Source organism: Rhinolophus sinicus, chromosome 14, assembly GCF_057876585.1.
Source record: "Rhinolophus sinicus isolate RSI-liver-muscle chromosome 14, RSI-T2T, whole genome shotgun sequence".
Classification (NCBI taxonomy): Eukaryota; Metazoa; Chordata; class Mammalia; order Chiroptera; family Rhinolophidae; genus Rhinolophus; species Rhinolophus sinicus.
In genome coordinates, this window is record NC_142514.1 from 70498069 (window position 1) to 70516161 (window position 18093).

Consider the following 18093-nt stretch of genomic DNA (forward strand, 5'->3'; position numbering starts at 1 on the left):
GCAGAAAGTAGGCATCTTAGGTTAAAGGTGGGAAGAACACAGGGAGCAGAGAGATAGCATTTTGTATAGAGTACTTTGCCTTGAGAAGAAATCATTATGATCTAGTGAACAGACGTCACCAATATGGGCTTCACTGAGTCAAAAAGTAGTTTTGTTATATGCAACACTTCTTTATTATGACTGTCTTTTTAGTGTATATTTGAACTATTTCAGGGGCCACTGGAAGTGGGGAAATGGTCTGTACAATATGTCAAGAAGAGTATTCAGAAGCTCCCAATGAAATGGTTATATGTGATAAGTGTGGCCAAGGTAAACATCGATTTCTTTTACTTTTGTGGAAAAGTTTTGTTGCATACATAATCCCCCTGTTGAATATTAATGATCAAAAATACTTTATTTTGGTAATATGAAGCTGTTAACGATAAATTTATCCACCAGCTGTAATTATATTAATGTAGGAAAAGAGAATACTAAAATGCCTTCTTGAAATTGTGTTGCAGTATTTATTAATAAAATAGAATTTGCTTTATGCTTTTTTTGATATTAAGGATATCATCAGTTGTGTCACACACCTCATATTGATTCCAGTGTGATTGATTCAGATGAAAAATGGCTCTGTCGACAGTGTGTTTTTGCAACAACAACAAAGGTATCTTTTAAGTGTTTTGGGCTAAAGCCCTAAGTGGAATTTGTAAGGCACTATCAACATAGTGATTTGTATACGTTGAAAGTTTATTTGAATGAAATGAACAATTAATGCTGGGTAGAAAGAGGTGCTGCTTATTGTTTGACTAATGATGCTTAAGTGACTTGCAACTATTCTTACACTTATTTTCCGATAGTGGTCTTGGAATTGGGGCAATAATTTGAAAGACAAGACAACAAAATAAATAAAGATTATTATTAGTCAAACAGTTTGTGATATGGTAAGAAATTTAGAATGAAAATTATTTCTTCAGCAGTTTCAGAAGCATTTTTAAGTTACAGAATTGTATTTAAAACTTTATCCTTCACTCTTTTAAATAACTTTTTCCCTCTAATATAGAGGGGTGGTGCGCTTAAGAAAGGACCAAATGCCAAAGCATTGCAAGTCATGAAGCAGACATTACCCTATAGTGTGGCAGACCTTGAATGGGATGCAGGTCATAAAACCAATGTCCAGCAATGTTACTGCTATTGTGGAGGCCCTGGAGAGTAAGTACATGTAGTTATTTAATGCCCTTTAATTAATTTTTATTTGCTTATATTGTCGACTTTATATTTTGCGGTTTGGGAGTGATAGTGAATTGTATATTCATGATACTTTATTAAAGTATCAATAAAGGAAATTAGAAGCTGTAGTTTTATTCATCTTTGTCATTAAATGTTTGCTAAATAAATTAATCAGAGTTCTAACTGAGAATGTTTAGAAATTTACCTTTAACATTTGATCTCTGGTCCTAGTTCTGCTCTATGGAACATCTTATCTCTCTTAGGAGGTAACTCTTAAAATATTTCAATTCAGCAATCATATTTCCCACTCACATGACTCACATACCAGTAGTGCTCTCTTTTCCAGGCTAAAGTCTGCCATCAAACATTCTTTATGGCATGATTTCTAAACTCTTATTTCTCGCTCACCAGTTTTTGAAAGTTAGTCTTGAAATACGGTGTCAGGATTAGAAAATGGAGCGTTGTCAGGAAGAGTCTGACAGAATATAATGGGGCTATTAGAGTTCTGGTCATTGTGCTTCTGTTGTTGCAAAGAGAGATTGTACCAACTTCTTTTTGGTCAACCCGTCATTTTCTTTTGCATCATTTGGATTTGTAGGTGGTCAGCTAATACCTTCAGCTTTTTTTTAATACAAGCTGATATAAGTCGAGTTGTACATCATGTATTTGTACTACAATTAAAAAAATATTAGTGAATAACTGTACATTTAACTCTAAATTACTGTTGTTGATTTTTTGTGTCTTGTGAGACTCTGCTTCTCTTAAGACGGTGCAGGAAAATTCTGGGATATGTTAGGTATTTAATGATGAAAACATGAATAAATTAATATATAAACAAATGAAATTTTAGTTCTTTATTCTACCTCATCTCTGAGCTTAGGGAATTTTTGTGATTTAACGTTTTTATTATGTTTATTTTATTATAAACATATTATTTATTTTATTATATTTTATATTTAACATAACACTTCTGAGTTTTTGTTCATTTGCAGATTTAAGAAACATTCTGTCTAGTTTTAAAAAATCACTTATAAAAAAGATACAATGAATCGGCCTGGAGATTGATTTTTCTTCTTTACTCGTTTATAACTAGCATTTAGTTTAAAGCATTATTCAAAATAGGTAGAAAACATTATAGACATTATTTTATGAGCAGATTTTCATTATTCTTCAAGTACCATGACTACATGAGCTGTATTTGATACTGCTAATAACTTAACTTCGGCACCAAGCAGAGTACCTGGAATGTAGTATTCATCAGTCTTTGATGAATAAATGACTTTAGTATCAATCTTCATGCTTTTGTGTATATGTGGCTTAAAATCAATGTGGGGCTTACTTTTTGAGCAAAAGAATTATTAGAAGAAAACACGTTTGGGTGGTAAATAAGGATATCGATTATCTTAACCTTATACTAACTGAAAAAAGGATATCCTTATTCTGTACAATGCCACGTAAAAAACAAACCCTTTACCTCATCAAAAGGTAGTAATTTTAGTCTTAACTTTTTTCTTATAGCTGGTATTTAAAGATGCTACAATGCTGCAAATGTAAGCAGTGGTTTCATGAGGCTTGTGTGCAATGCCTTCAAAAGCCAATGCTATTTGGAGACAGGTAAGAAGGGCATTTGAACTTCTCTGATTGAATTTTAAGTCTTTTTTATTGTGGTTTTGTTTATAGTTTCAGATTCCTAAAAGTAGTTTTAACATTGATTTGTAAAGGGGTTACCTTAGAGGGAAAATATTGAATAATATTCTTAAATTATATATAATACCATGTTTCCCCGAAAATAAGACCTAGCCGGATAATCAGCTCTAATACATCTCTTACAGCAAAAATTAGTATAAGACCCGGTCTTATTTTAATATAAGACCCGGTCTTATAAAATAAAATATATAATATAATATAGTATAATATAATATAATAATATAATGCCAGGTCTTATATTAATTTTTGCTCCAAGAGACGCATTAGAGCTCATTGTTCAGCAAGGTCTTATTTTCGGGGGAACACAGTAATTTAAAAATACACATAATTTCTGTGCTTTTGAATATTATTCCAGAAAGCTCTTAAGTATTTGATCATTGATTATGTTTGCTTTTACTGTCCCACAATGCTCTAAACTATTCTCATTGGTATCTTCCTTTAAAGAACCTCAAAGGGATCCTATGAAAGAAAATTGAAAAAAGCCACATAACCTTGATACACACAATTTACACCTTAGATCTAAAGGATTTCTAAAAACAGACTTATTTTGCTTTCTGGATTAGGAAATGTGGGATAGCAGAGCTCTAGAAAGAAAAATTAAAGATAGAACACTAAACTTGGCATCAAAAAACATGGTTTTAAATCTTGGCTGATACCATTTACTATCTTTCTGAACTTAGGAAGGTCAGTTTGTCTGCTCTGGACTTATTTTACCGGATTGTTTTCAGCACTGAATGTAACAATGTACATGGAGGTAGCTATTACAATTCCTAGTACACACAAGCCATTAGTAAACTATGCCTATATATGACTCTGTGTGTAAACGCTGAAGGTTTCTAATGGTCTAAAAAAATTTGCCCCTTTGTCCCCAGGTAGGAACTATTTCATTATTTGTTGTTCCCGGGGAAAAAAATTCTTTAAATCACAGACAGTGTCATAATTCACATTATACTTTTCTCTGTGTAACAGTCCTTAGGTCAATTATAGAATATGCACTTGCTGAATATTAGCTTTAGTTGTTAAATAATGTATGTATAGTATACCCTTGATATCTCAGTATACAGCTTTTCCTTTTTTCTTAGGTTTTATACATTTATTTGCTCTGTCTGCAGTTCTGGACCTGAATACCTCAAACGTCTACCATTACAGTGGTAAGTGTGGACGTTTCTGATAAGGAGCAAAAGAGAACCATATTCTTAAACCTACAGGATGAAACTTTGTATACATTTACTTGGCTCAAATAAAAACTTTGGTCTTCTTTATGTCTGGCTTTATTTCTTTTATTTATCCTTAAACATAATGTCATCTTCACCAAAGATTATCTAGTTTCATTGCTAAGGTAATAAAGCCATTCGTTTTCTAATGTCATAAAATGTAATTTTTAAATATCTTTTAGATGTTCAAAATTCTTTTTCGTGTTTCCAGTTCTTTTGGGCATTCAGAATAGCATATTGTAGAAGAGATAAAGTCCTTAGTCCTTAAATGTGCCAATTTCTGCTTCACAGTAATTCTTGGGCATGGGAAGTGTAATGAATTTGGGGGATTTACTGATAAAATGCTTACCTATACAGTAGTTTCCCCATCCACGGGGTGGGTGCCTGAAACCATGGATACTACCAAACCCTATGGTTTTTCCTGTACATAAATGCACTTTACACCTTCTGTTTGGTGAATTGTAGACATTACTACTCTTGAACTTTGGGCCCATTATTTAGCAAAATAAGGGTTACTTGAACACAAACACTGCGGTACTGCAAGTTGATGTTGATCTGATAACGAAGATGGCTCCTAAGTGACTAATGGGTAGGTAGTGTGTACAGCCTGGATAGGCAGTACAAAAGGATGAGTCGTGTCCTAGGTGGGACAGAGTGGGACAGCACTAGAGTTCATCATGCGTCTCAGAACAGTGCTCAATTTAAAACTTATGAATTGTTTACTTCTGGAATTTTCCGTTTAATATTTTCATACTGCGGTTGATTGCAGGTAACTAAAACCATGGAAAACAAAACCAAGGATAAGGGGTGGTGGGGGCTACTGTAGTTAAGTACTTAGAAATTTTTGTTATATTTTACATATTTTAGGAAAAAGTAACACTTGCGAATCAGATAAAGTCTGTTTAAGTATGGTCTATACTCTAGTTTATATGTAGTAATGAAAACACAACATTTTTTATTGTAAGTTGTTTTATCTTGAAGTTAGATTCTTTTTGAATACATTTTAAGAAGTTATTCAAATATCTTTTAGTTTATAGTTACTATTCAGGATAAGTACATGTTTAGTTCATGTTTTCCAGTTATTTTCATATGTAATGATTCATTATATTATAAATATGACTTATGATATTGACCCTCTGGTCACCTAAATACTTCATATTGGATTTTTTAAATTGCTGGTGTTATAAAAAATTGTGTGATTTCTTAACAATAACCAAGAGCATTGTTTTTGCATATTTTGATTTTGATTTTTTTTGGATTCCAGGGTAGATATAGCACACTTATGCCTTTATAACCTAAGTGTTATTCACAAGAAGAAATACTTTGATTCTGAACTTGAGCTTATGACATACATTAATGAAAACTGGGATAGATTACATCCTGGAGAGGTAAGTGGTTTTAGAGCTAACTTCATTAGCTGCTTGATGTCTCTTTTGTTTTTGTTAAAGCAACTAAGACACATGTATAAGCCACAGATCTAAAGTAGAATTCTAGTTTTAGTTCAGGGAAAAATAACTTTGGCAAGGAAATCAGGACCGGCCCTCTCATCTTCCTGTTCGTTGCCTGTTAACTAGGAAGGAAATGGAGGAAGAGGAAGTGAATTACTTGAATCTTCAATTTTTCTGAAGTGAGAGTCATTGTAGTTAAAGATGGAAGGTTGGGAGAAATCCTTATTATTGGGTATCTTACTTAATGGTTTCTACTCTTTTTCTTCTAAGTTTCCTATACACTTAAAGATGTAACTAATGCTCTTTACAAATCTCTTGTTGGTACTCATAAATCTTTGACTTCCACTAATAGTGTTAGAATAATGAGTTAGAGTAGTGAAACTATCTGGAGTTGGAGATTTTCCCTCTCATTCAGACATCTCATTTTTCTTTTCATTTGGGAGGTTTAACCACTCATGCTGGCTTACAAAGAATCCTTTTTTCAATGCAGTATAAAAGTTAATGCACGTTCATTGAGAAGATTTTGACACCATAGAATAGCACAAAAAAGAAAGTAACTAGAATAACTTTAATTGTTATTTTAGCATTCATTTGGAGTTACTAAAATACAGGTTAACTACTCTTAGGTTAAATAAAATTTGTTTCGTAATATGTGGAATTAGATGTATGAATTTTAGTTACACATATTTTGAGGTAAAAATTGTGTAAACTGATTTGACATTTAGGAAGAATTTCTGCATTTGTGGCTTTTAGACATGTGATAGTTTATAAGGTTCATATCAAATAGGATATCAAGCGATTTTGTTTTTTGTTGGGATTTTATGGCATATCACAGAGCATAATGCACATTTATTTAAAAGCTAGTTGATAGATCTGTTGCATAAAACAAAATAAACATTTGCAGAATACTTAGATTTTTAAAATGAAGGATATTTATATAAATGTCTAATCACTGTGTTGTACACCTGATACATATAATATGTCAACTGTAATTGAAAAATTATTTTAAAAGATAAAATCAAGGATAATATTAAAATCAATTGTGCTAAGACGTACTGAGTGTTAGAAGTTGGAATATAACACACTTGTTAAGTTTTCTGTTAAATGGTACTTTTTCAGGATGAAGTTTGAGTGAAAATGAATGACTTGCAAATTTGATCAATTTTAATAAACTGATTAATAATAAAAGAAAAAAGTAAGTGTAGGACACTAGTAACTGTAGTGTTCTTTATAGTCAACTTAATATGTGATGCTCTAATATATTCATTTAAAATGTTTTATTTCTAGCCATGATTCTTTCAGCACGTTATGCAGATACATTTGTATTCCTGTTAGTACATTTTATGTTTTACATGATTAAATTCTGCAGTAGTTACTTCATGTAGACAGTGGACATACACATAAAAACTCAAGTTATTGTATTTATTTCAAATGCTATCATTCTGAATTAAAATATAAGTAATTCTTAGATTTTAGTTATAGGAAACAATAAAAATCACAAGTAGTTTGTTTTATTAAAGAAATGAGTTCAGTTTATGAATTTCGGGTATCTCAGTTCCAGTTGACCTGATACGTATCAGAAGAAATTTATTTCAGCAATAGATACATGTTTTCATTTTCTGTAGTTTATGAGACAATGTCTTAAAAATAAGAAATTTCAACTTTTTTATTCTTTGCCAATATGGAAAAATGTTTCTCTTTTTGTTTAAAAATTCAGATAAGCATGATTACAATCTAATAAAACTTTACAACAGAGAAATTTTACTTTTCTGAGGAGTGTTCCCCCTTTTTTGAACCATCAAATTATCAGAACAAATGACTTTCAAATCATTTCTCATTGCTCTTTCTCTGCATTAAGAAAAAGAAAATATTCATGCTTCTTAGATTATTCATGTGTACTTAGCCTAGTTATTTACAGATGGAAGTTCAAGTTTTAATTCTTTGTTAAGTTTCTACATCTTTATATAATACAGACCATAAAATTTATGCCAGTTGGGAATGTTTATTCAGTGACTTTTGTCTAATTTATTTATAAATGTTTGTGGTAATAGAAACAAAGAATACAAATAATGGATTTTTCTAGATTATTAAAATAATAAATTTTTGGTTAAGTGAAATTGAGTTGCAAATTGAATTCTGTTACTAATCCAAATTTAGATTAACAAAAATGTCCATTTGTGTTCAAAATTTTAAAAATTAGCGTTAATTACTTCCAAAACATGGGAAATATTGTACGTTAAGTATATTATTGGTTAATTGAGTACCTAGGAGTACTCGAGAGTCATTTTGAACATCAGTTCTCATATGTACTATAGATTATATGACAGACACCTGCTCTAGAAGTTCCTCCTCAAAAATGAAACAATAAAGAAAAATAGTTGTGATTTTGCTCTCTCAAAAAGTGGAGTTTCCTCCCTTACCCTGTCTAGTTAAAAGAAAAAAAATTTTGTGATGATTTGAGAAGTTGAGATTTTTATGACATTTTGTTTAGGAATATAATGGACACCTAGTCACAGGGGGCACTTATTCATATTTACTATTTGTGAGTGGAATTTCATTTACATATGACGACTGTGATTGAAGTCAAATGGTATTTCTCTGTCATTTGGGAAGCCAAGTAAATAATTATTTACATTTCTAGTTACTTGGAGCAATCTTATATTGAATCCATAGTATTATTTGTTTAGTGTATTATGCTTTTTGTCTCTTGACTGCTATAAAGGATATACTGTGACCTTAATAACAAAAAGAAGTTTAAAAACATTAAACTTCTTTTGGAGAGTATATCCTATGATACTGAAAGGCAAATTTAACATTTATGTATCATATGTTTTTCTTAGTTAATTATTTTCAGGATTGCTGTGAAAAGAAGCTGAAACTTTTAGACCGTATTAGAACATACAGCTTGATATGTTTCCTTATGTGATTTGTTTTTTACGTTTGAGAATTAGTGACTTAATGCGTATCATATGTGAATATAGCTATTTGAGAAACTATGTTTTGAAATGTTTTCTTTGAGATAGTGTGTGTGTATATATATATTTGTGTCCCCAAATAATGGTTGCTTAAGATTTTTTACTTAGAATTGAGGTATCACTGTTTACCAGGTTGCTTTTGGGAGTTAAAGAGAGAAAGTAATACTTTCTGGAATCTGCCTGTTATCATTTGTCTTTGATTTCTAATGTGATTTGAAACCCTAATTCTGTAAGGACAACCCACTTTTCTGTTAACTGTGGTCTTAACAATGTGAGTGCTGTTTCATTTTTGAGAGATGTAGGGAGAAAAGTATAGATAAAACTCAAATGAAATACTGTGGCAGAAATGATGTTTTGGCTAGAGAAAACTTAGTATGATAGAGGTGGTATAGTATTTTTAAGTGAAAATTGTAAGAAGCATGATTAACAAAAATACTTGGGGTTTTGAGTGTTATATATTAGCATACAGTATTAGATTGGCAAATAAATTACTTAAGCTGTTTGGCCTGCTTAGGCTTATGTGGCATAGAATTCAACACGTGTAATTGATAGGTGTATTTTATTGAAGGGGGAAGAGTTGTAACTATACATAATAGCGTTTATTCTATATAGAAGTATACAACCCTGACAGTAAATGTATAGTGTGAGATTGGTGTCTGTAGAAGGAGGAACAAAAATGATTATTCTGTTGAATATACGAGGTGTGATCAAACAATACAGTGAATGTTTAAACAAACAAAAAAATTATTACAGTGAAAGACACATTGTCATTAATCCCTCAAAATACTCCCCCTCTCTTCAAACACACTTATCCCATCGTTCTTGCCACTTTCTGAAGCAGTTTTGGAAGTCCTCTTTTATGAGTGTCTTTAGCTGCGCTGTCATGGCTGCCTCAATGTCCTGAATGGATTCAAAATGTTTTCTTGTCATGGTCATTTTGATTTTGGGGAAGGGCAAGAAGTCGCATGGTGTCAGATCCGGTGAATGAGGTGGATGAGGACACACCGTATGTTTTTATTTGACAGAAATTGTCGTACCAGTGATGTGTGACACGGAGCCTTTCTGTTGTGATAAAAAAATATGGTGAATGCTGCTGCCGAGTGTCATCCAATGGGAAGGCAGGATCTTCAATACGGGAAACGGTGTGTCAAACCTTAGTAACAGTGTATGACAAGTTTTGTTTCGTTCGGTGCAGTCAATTTGGTGTGAACTATGGTTGAGAGAAGGTGTGTATTAAAGTGTACCATAATCGTCCTCCATCATGACAATGCTCCATGTCACACATTTGTCTGGTATATGGCAATTTCTGTCAAATAAAGACATTACGGTGTGTCCTCATCCACCTTATTCACCGGACCTGGCACTGTGTGACTTCTGGCTCTTCCCCAAAGTCAAAATGATTCAGGACATTGAGGCAACCATGACAGTGCAACTAAAGACATTCACGAAAGAGGACTTCCAGAACTGTTTCAGAAAGTGGCAAGAATGATGGGATAAGTGTGTTCGAAGTGGAGTATTTTGAGGGAGATTGATGGCAATGTGTGTTTTACTGTAATAATTTTTTTAAATTTATACATTCACCGTAGTTTTTGATCACACCTCGTACGTGTTATAAAACTTCTGGTAAGATGGAAGAGCTAGAAAATAATGTTCTTCTATTACAGTTTATTGATTTACACTATAGTATTTGCACTCTTAGTTTCTAAACTACCGAATAGGATCCTGTATGTGAGTTGAAATGTACAACTCTATGCAAAATAGTCCTGGAGTGCTGAAGGAACGTACTTACAGATAAAATTTCTGAGAAACCATAGAGAATAAGTAGCTAACAGAAAGAGAGTTCCTTGTGATTTTCAAGTAGAAAGGAGTGGATTTGAGAAATTAGAAAGTCATTTTTGTTGTTGATTGTCAGCAAAATTGTAGAGCAGATTTTTCAAATACATGGTTTGTGAAGATTTAAAAAGCAGTATGAAAAAAACATTGATTTATTAGAATAAATCATGTTAAATAACCCGGACTCTTTTTCGTTACGGTTAGCGACACTGGTATGTCAACTGCTATGGGCATGGTGTAGACATAGTGTAACTCAATTTCATATAAGATGCTGAATGTGACCTGGTTAAAGTAAAAATTAAATGGATTTGTAACTAATTGAATGATAGTAGCAAAAGCTGTCAATGGCTTTAAATATTCTTGAGGGAGACTCTAATGGAGAGCCACAGGGTTCTGTCTTTGTCTCTATCCTCAGTTCAAGAAAGATGACAGAATCAAGAGAAAAGATCATCTTGAACACTGAGCTGAAAACAATATCAGATTAACAACAGTTATAAAGCTCTGCTTTTAGGCTTAAATATACAAACAGTACAGAAGAAGCAGGTATGATAGGGGATACTTGATTTGATAGAAGTTCATCTGATCAGAGTTTAGAGTTGGGGTGGGGAGGGGGTTGATGAGGAAGAGGATGGAATTAGTTAGCCAAAGCTTCATATGAAATAATTATGTGATGTTGCTGCTAAAAACTTTAACCTAATCTTATACTTAGACATAGCTGCTGTCAAATATTTGAAGAACTATCTTATAAAAGAGGGAATAGAAGAGTTCCAGGAAGGAAGGTTTCGTCCACCTATGGAATGGGCTTCCTCAGTAGGTGCTTCAACAGCTTTCTCATCAATGGTAATAGTTAAGTCAAGGTTGAATGAATGTCAGTACTATAAAAGGGATTGCAGTGTATTGATGGAAGCTTGAATTAAATAGTCATCTAGAGTCTCTTTCAAGCTTTAAAGTCTGATTCTTTTACTTTTCCTTTAATAGAAATTCTTTATCATTGGACACTTAAATTATATTAGGAGAAAGTGGTATGGAGGAATGAGCACGAAGTTGTCCTATTTTTTAATTATAATTTTCTTTGAGCACCCAACACATTGGCACAGAATTGTCTCTCAATGAATGGTGAATGAATGGACTTATTGTCACTTGGGTTTAAGTTCTAGCTCTCACTAACCAGCTATATGAATTTGAGCAGTTCACTTAATCTTTGTTAACTAATTTGTAAAATGAAGAGTTGGAGTAGATGATTGTGTAAGTTTCTTCTACCTCCAACATTATATTTAGCAGATTTGTTTGCTCTTTTTTGCTTGAAGCAGTTCTGAGGTTTGGGAGTTTTAACTGGTAAAGAACATAATTGGTAGTAATTTTGAAAGTGAGTTGTGATTTTTTTTTTTTGAAAGTGAGTTGTGATTTTTTTTTTTTGAAAGTTTTTTTTTTTAAGTTTTTTAGTTTTTGTGACTTTAATAGAGGGTGGTCCTTTTATAATTTAGAATTTTTTTTTGCCATTGCGGCCCAGTCTTTAAATTTTGAGGAAGAGGCAGAAATGATTCTGAAGGAAGCCCTTTTGTAACAAAATAGAATATTTTCTAGAATTTAATATTTAAATTTTAAAATGGTTTGTGATGATAAAAAATTACTGAGCCATTTTAGATTTTGGGTTTGGCTAAAGTCTATAATTGTTAAAAAATAAAATCCCTAAATTTCACGGTAGTTTTTAAAATTACAGAGATTATTGGTTTGTGCTAATATTAGAAGTATTGGGAAATAAAATTGTATGTTTCTCACTACTTTTTATACTCCCTATTCATATCTATTAGAAGCTTTTATGGTTGATATTAAAGTAACTCAAATATGTTACTTCCCCAGGTTATAGAATTAAAATAAATTTAATGATAACTAATCAAATCCTATTTTGTGGTATCTTACAGTTTACAGTGCAGGATTTATATTCACCTTTTTAAAGCCTTGAGAGATTAAATGACCTTAGATCACACAGCTAGTCAGTGAGGACCTGGAATTAGAATTTAGACTTCTGACTATCAGTCAGTACACTTTTCTTCTGCATCATATTGCCTCTATCTAGCCCCTATATATAACTAATTGATGAAATTACAGTGCGTTAAATTGTTTCTTGATACTTCACAGCTGGCAGACACACCAAAATCTGAAAGATATGAGCATGTTCTGGAGGCATTAAATGATTACAAGACCATGTAAGTTGATTTATTTTATGTGTCCCAATGAGGGAGACATTTATTAAGTATAAGGAATAATGACATTGTTTAAGAATTGTGGGATTTGTGTTTAGAACTAGTACATAACAATTTTAAACTTTCTAATGTTCTGTTCTCTTTCATTCAGAGTAGAGCATTGATTCTCAGAGCAATCCTATAGGAGTGGGAATTTGGCCTGGTCATTTGCAAATGCTAGTCAGAAATGATTTGTTTTTATAATGCAAGCTACTGAAAGTGAAATAAAATCTTGTTAGCTGGTGGGAATATGCAGAAGATAGGTGGATATATTGTAGAGAATATGGGTTTTAAAATGTTTGAGATCTTTTATGATTTTAAGATTTGTTATTGCCATCGGTTATAGAAAAGTAGTATATTAGTGGTCTTTAAGTTTTTGATAATTAAGTGATGTTTGATATTTTCTTGTATATGTCTTTTTTTTTTAAACCAACATATGTATATTTCTTAAAAATACTTTCAAAATGCAATAGAAATAATTTTTTTAAATGTATTATGCTGGCTCCAACCAACTATTGACTTACATTATAAAATTTTGTTGGTGACAAGTTTCTATTTTTGAACTTGGCAGCATTTCCTCATTAAAAAAGTGTTGTTAGTGGCTAGATTTTTAGGCCAGCTCAAAAAGCCATAAAGTACCTGACCAGATACTGTATTGGTAAAAATACTTCACGGGACAATGAATTCTGTAATCCAGTTTAGGGTGCCAGAAATACATCTGTTCCTGTTATGGTAGAAATGGAGGGCTCCCCCTTTTCAATCCTATGTAAAAGTGGAAGAACAGTCCAAGCATTTGGTAGTGCTTCTTGTGGCTAGGCAGGCAGAACTAAGATAGATTGGGGTGTTTTGGAATAAGGACTCTAAAAACTTGGGGAAAGGGTTAAGGAACAATTTTTCAGATACCCAAGCCCACAATGAGTCACACTTCTCTGCTCCAATTTCAGATTTGACACAGTAGGTACTTCTTTTATTTTCTGGGCCTCTAGGATTGGTCTCCTACTTTCTTTAGCAATGCTATTATTACCTATTACTTTCTGACCATGGTTTCTCACAGACACACTCTGAAATGGAAGTTTTTTTCTACACCTTTTTTGAGATGTTTTTAACAGATGACACTAAAATATGGAAAAACATCGGGACTAAAACGATACCACTACATACTCTTCTTTCTTTTAAAGTTAGATGTCATATTTGAAAAAGAAGTGCTCTTTTTCCCTTCCCTCTGATCTTATCCCCCCTCCCTATCGACCCATCATATTGTCTTTGTAATGATTCTGGGGCACATAACAATCAAGGAAAGCAAGGGGAAAGTGAGGTTTTGTAGTATTGGGTGGACTTTCATGTATAAAGGCTTTATATTTGAAAGTTATGAGTTAGGGTCTGCTATGTATATGTGTTCAGTTTTTAAATTTTTAGTTAATTTTTTTAAAAATTTAGGTTTATGTCTGGGAAAGAAATAAAGAAGAAGAAGCATTTGTTTGGGTTGCGAATTCGTGTTCCTCCTGTGCCACCAAATGTGGCTTTCAAAGCAGAGAAAGAACCTGAAGGAACATCCCATGAATTTAAAATTAAAGGCAGAAAGGCATCCAAACCTATATCTGATTCAAGGTAAAAGTTGATCTGTGGCTTAGTTTTTCTCTTTAGTTTATTTGTAATTAAAAATGTGTGTTATTTAGTTTCATTAGTATATTTGAAAGTGTAAGTGGCAGTTACCCTAATTTGTTTTACTGTTTATAATTTTTTGCTTAGACAAGTTACAAGGAATTAAATGCTAGATGTTTATTTATTTTAGATCTTAGGCTTTCCAGGAATAAGCCCTATTGATTTGGTTAGCAAACAGCTTAAGTACTGGCCTGTTCATTTGTTTGTTCATTTCTCATTCATTCATTCATTCATTCCTTTATCAAGCTAAGTGCTGGGTATATAATAACAAACAAGACAGACTTTCTTTCTTGTCTGATGAGGTTTACACTAGTAGAGTGGAGAAGAAAGGTGATAAACAAATAAAATAATTATAGATCATGCTAATGCCATTTAGAAAATAGCATAGAGATTTCGACAGTACTGGGATGGAGAGAGATGAAGGGACCTACTTTAAGATGGAGGCTTAAGGAAGGCCAGTTTAAGCTAAAACTTAAAGAATGAGAATGACCTAACAATTTGAAGAACAAAGGGAAGAATACTGCAGGTAGCAGAAATAACAAGTGTGAGGCTGTGAGGCATGTTTCAGGAATACCCAGAAGGTTTGTGAGGTATGAATGAGGGCTCCAGAGTAGCATCTGGATGTTGGAAAGATTGGGTGGGGCTTGATCATACAGAGTCTTGTAGGTGTCATAAGGACTTTGAGTTGTTTTCTGAGAATAATGGGGAACTATTTAAAGATGTAAACAGGTTGGATTATTCTTTAAAAGTACCTCTTGGGATGCTCTTTGGAGAATGGATAGATATAGAGAAAAGAACAGAACAAGAGAAAATTAAGAGTCTTGACGTTGTCTAGATAAGAGATAGATCATGGTTGCTTGTGCATTGGTAGGTGGTAGCAGCCAAATGGAGAGAAAGTAAATTCAAAATTTCTATTGAGGCAGAATTTATTGGCTTTGCTAATTAATTGAATTTATGAAAGAATGGAAGGAATGAAATTAAATAATACCCAGATTTCTGGGTTGGGGGTTGGGGAGAGAGATCAGATTGAAGTGTGATTGAATCTGCCCAATTTACATGTCAAAACTGGGCTTTTACTACAAATGAACGCCATAGGGAGATTCAAAATAGTGATGATAATGAGAATATAATAATAATAATAGAAAAGGAAATAATCTTTAAGAATTCTGAATGAGGAGGGAGAAAGTGGAAAGAGTATGTGTTCTCAACTCTAGTTTTACTGTGAAGGGAAGTAGACAAATGTAATAGAAGCTGAAGAAGGGACAGGAGTAATCAAGTGATGGTTTTTTAGTAGATGGAATATAATTGGAACCTGTTTTTGTGTGCTAATAGGAATAATCCAGTACTGAAGAGATTGGTATAGGAGATAGGGGAGGTAATTGAAGATATTGTAAAGTATTTGAGAAGCCAAAAGGGGAGGGATTTAGAGCCTAAATGTGGGCGTGGCCTTTGATAGGAGGACTCACCCTTCTGTTGAAGTGAGGTGAAAAGGAGAAAATGGGTACAGAGGCTGGTCCAATTGTAGATTTGACATTTGGAAAATGACTAAAGTTTTTGCATGATAGCTTCTATTTTCTCAAAGAAGTAACGAGGCAAAGATAGCTGAGAGAGTTGTGCAGAGGGGGAAATTTAAGGAGCAAATAAAAGGTATGAGGTAGTCATCTTGGAGAGTAAGAAAATGTAATTACAGAGGGTTGACAGTGCTTCATATTCATTTGAGTTTGTAATAAAATAGACATTACTTCAAGGTTTCTTTTCCTGAAGGAAAGAATATTCCTATCACTTTCAGATATTATTATTAATACTTTGCTAGCAATTGCTCATATGATGAATTAGAAAAAAGACTTGCTCAAATTTTCTTTCTCATTCCTATCATGATTTTGATGGGACACTCCATGTGTGGTAGCTTCCAGGTTTTTATTTGTTGCCACCAGATAATGGTTCAACTTTCTCTATAGGCACTCTTAGTTCTTTCTGGGCCCTATATATGTATAGGTCTTTTTAATTTGAGAGTACTTTCTTTATTCCAGGGGTCCTTTATAAATTTTATGTTGGATCATTTTTCAAAAAAGAAAATGTATTGCCCCATCCATCTTATACCCTTGAGACTTTTGATTATAGTTCTGGTTATGCTTTGTTTCTCTAGCTCTCCTACTTTCGCTTTTCCTGTCTTTCCACCTTTATTCCTCACCCTTAGTTTAGTGTCTGGAGGGGTAGTCTTTCCTAATTTTCTCCATTCACCTCTTTCCAGCCTGTTATGTTGTATTGTTCCTTTTCCTTGTTTTTAACTGAATTTTCCTGGATAACTTTCTTGTAGTACTTAACCCGTTTTATTAGCTTGCTTGTATACACAGTAGTCACCTAACTGTATTGTGAACCCCTGAGCACAGGGACCATCTTTGTATTTTTGTTATTGAATATCCCCTTTATATAATAGATGTTTGTTGAATAAATGAAACAGATGTTCTATATGTTATTTGTCCTTTTCTTCCCTTCTATTAACTAGAGATGTCCTTGATTATTGCTTTTTTCATGCTATTGCTTGATATTTGCCTTTATGTCTCAAAAACGGTTTTTTAGAGCTTTCTAATTTAGCTCTTGGAATGACTTACTGCCCGATATGAAGGATTCCTTGCTCCGTTACACTCTGACACCCTGGGCTTCATTCTCTTTCTGATTAGCATCATTCAATAATTAATATTTATATACACGTATAAATATTATTTAGATATATATGCCTAAAAGCAACCTCTATGTATAGTTACTTGTACTTTTACACAGATACTTCCTGGCTCTATGAAGTTAACTACTAAATTCCTAATCATTTTTAGTAGTAAATCCGTGAAACATCTTTCAGGTACCCAACCTAAACTAAATAATTGAACTTTTGAGGTGTTTTGAACTCTTCCATCGAAATAGTAGTTGTTTTTTGTTTGTTTGTTTGTTTTTTAATTTTTAGGTGGCGTTTATTTTTTACAAGTGTATTAAAGAAAACTTTTTTCTTAAACTTGCATTTGTAAACATCTCAAGTCAAATATTTACATTAGAATGTATTTATGTACTTGGCTAAACTTACAGATTCAGCTTACAGTTAATTTTCATTTTATGTTACTGTTAATATAAAATATAAATATAACCTAATTATTATATAAGTAGATATATAGTAGTGTATATTGTCCTTTTTTTTTTGTTGTTTTCTTTATGCAGAGATTAAATACATAATGGTTTTATGTTTCAGGGAAGTCAGCAATGGCATAGAAAAAAAAGGAAAGAAAAAATCTGTAGGTCGTCCACCTGGCCCATATACAAGAAAAATGATTCAGAAAACTGCTGAGCCATCTTTGGTAAGAGAATATGTTGGTGTATATTCTCAGAGAGGTAGGATGCTTGAAATTACTGAGAAATCTTTTCAGCTTACTTTAGAACCATGCTTTAAGTATGTATTTTTTATTTTCCAGGATAAAGAATCAATTTCAGAGAATCCTACCTTGGATTTACCTTGTTCTATAGGGTAATAGAAAGTTCTTTTCTCCTATGCTAGGAATTTTCTTTTGGGGGTGGGGTGGGATTAGTATTTCTATTGTTATGTAATATAGTCGTTATACCATTTTAATTCTTTTGTCTCAGGAGAACTGAGGGAACCGCACATTCATCCAATACCTCAGATGTGGATCTCACGGGTGCTTCCAGTGCAAAAGAAACTACCTCGTCTAACATTGCCAGGCATTATGGGTAGATATTTATGTTCTTATTCTTTATTAATTTTCCTGTAGACTCTTTTTCTTTGTGAAGTGATGAT

The 18093-nt window shown here is 32.7% G+C and overlaps 1 protein-coding gene across 4 annotated transcripts in view; it reads left to right on the forward strand.

Annotated features, from left to right (window-relative positions):
- MTF2 (metal response element binding transcription factor 2) overlaps positions 1-18093 on the forward strand; it is a 58360-nt gene that overhangs the window by 36287 nt on the left and 3980 nt on the right. For all 4 annotated transcript variants that reach the window (XM_088791337.1, XM_019752783.3, XM_074335147.2 and 1 more), the window contains 11 exons: positions 214-309; positions 549-649; positions 1046-1194; positions 2731-2826; positions 4002-4070; positions 5398-5521; positions 12529-12596; positions 14070-14240; positions 17533-17638; positions 17753-17805; positions 17922-18026. In XM_088791337.1, coding sequence (XP_088647463.1) covers positions 214-309; positions 549-649; positions 1046-1194; positions 2731-2826; positions 4002-4070; positions 5398-5521; positions 12529-12596; positions 14070-14240; positions 17533-17638; positions 17753-17805; positions 17922-18026 — 1138 coding nt within the window. The remainder of the gene's footprint in view (positions 1-213; positions 310-548; positions 650-1045; positions 1195-2730; positions 2827-4001; positions 4071-5397; positions 5522-12528; positions 12597-14069; positions 14241-17532; positions 17639-17752; positions 17806-17921; positions 18027-18093) is intronic.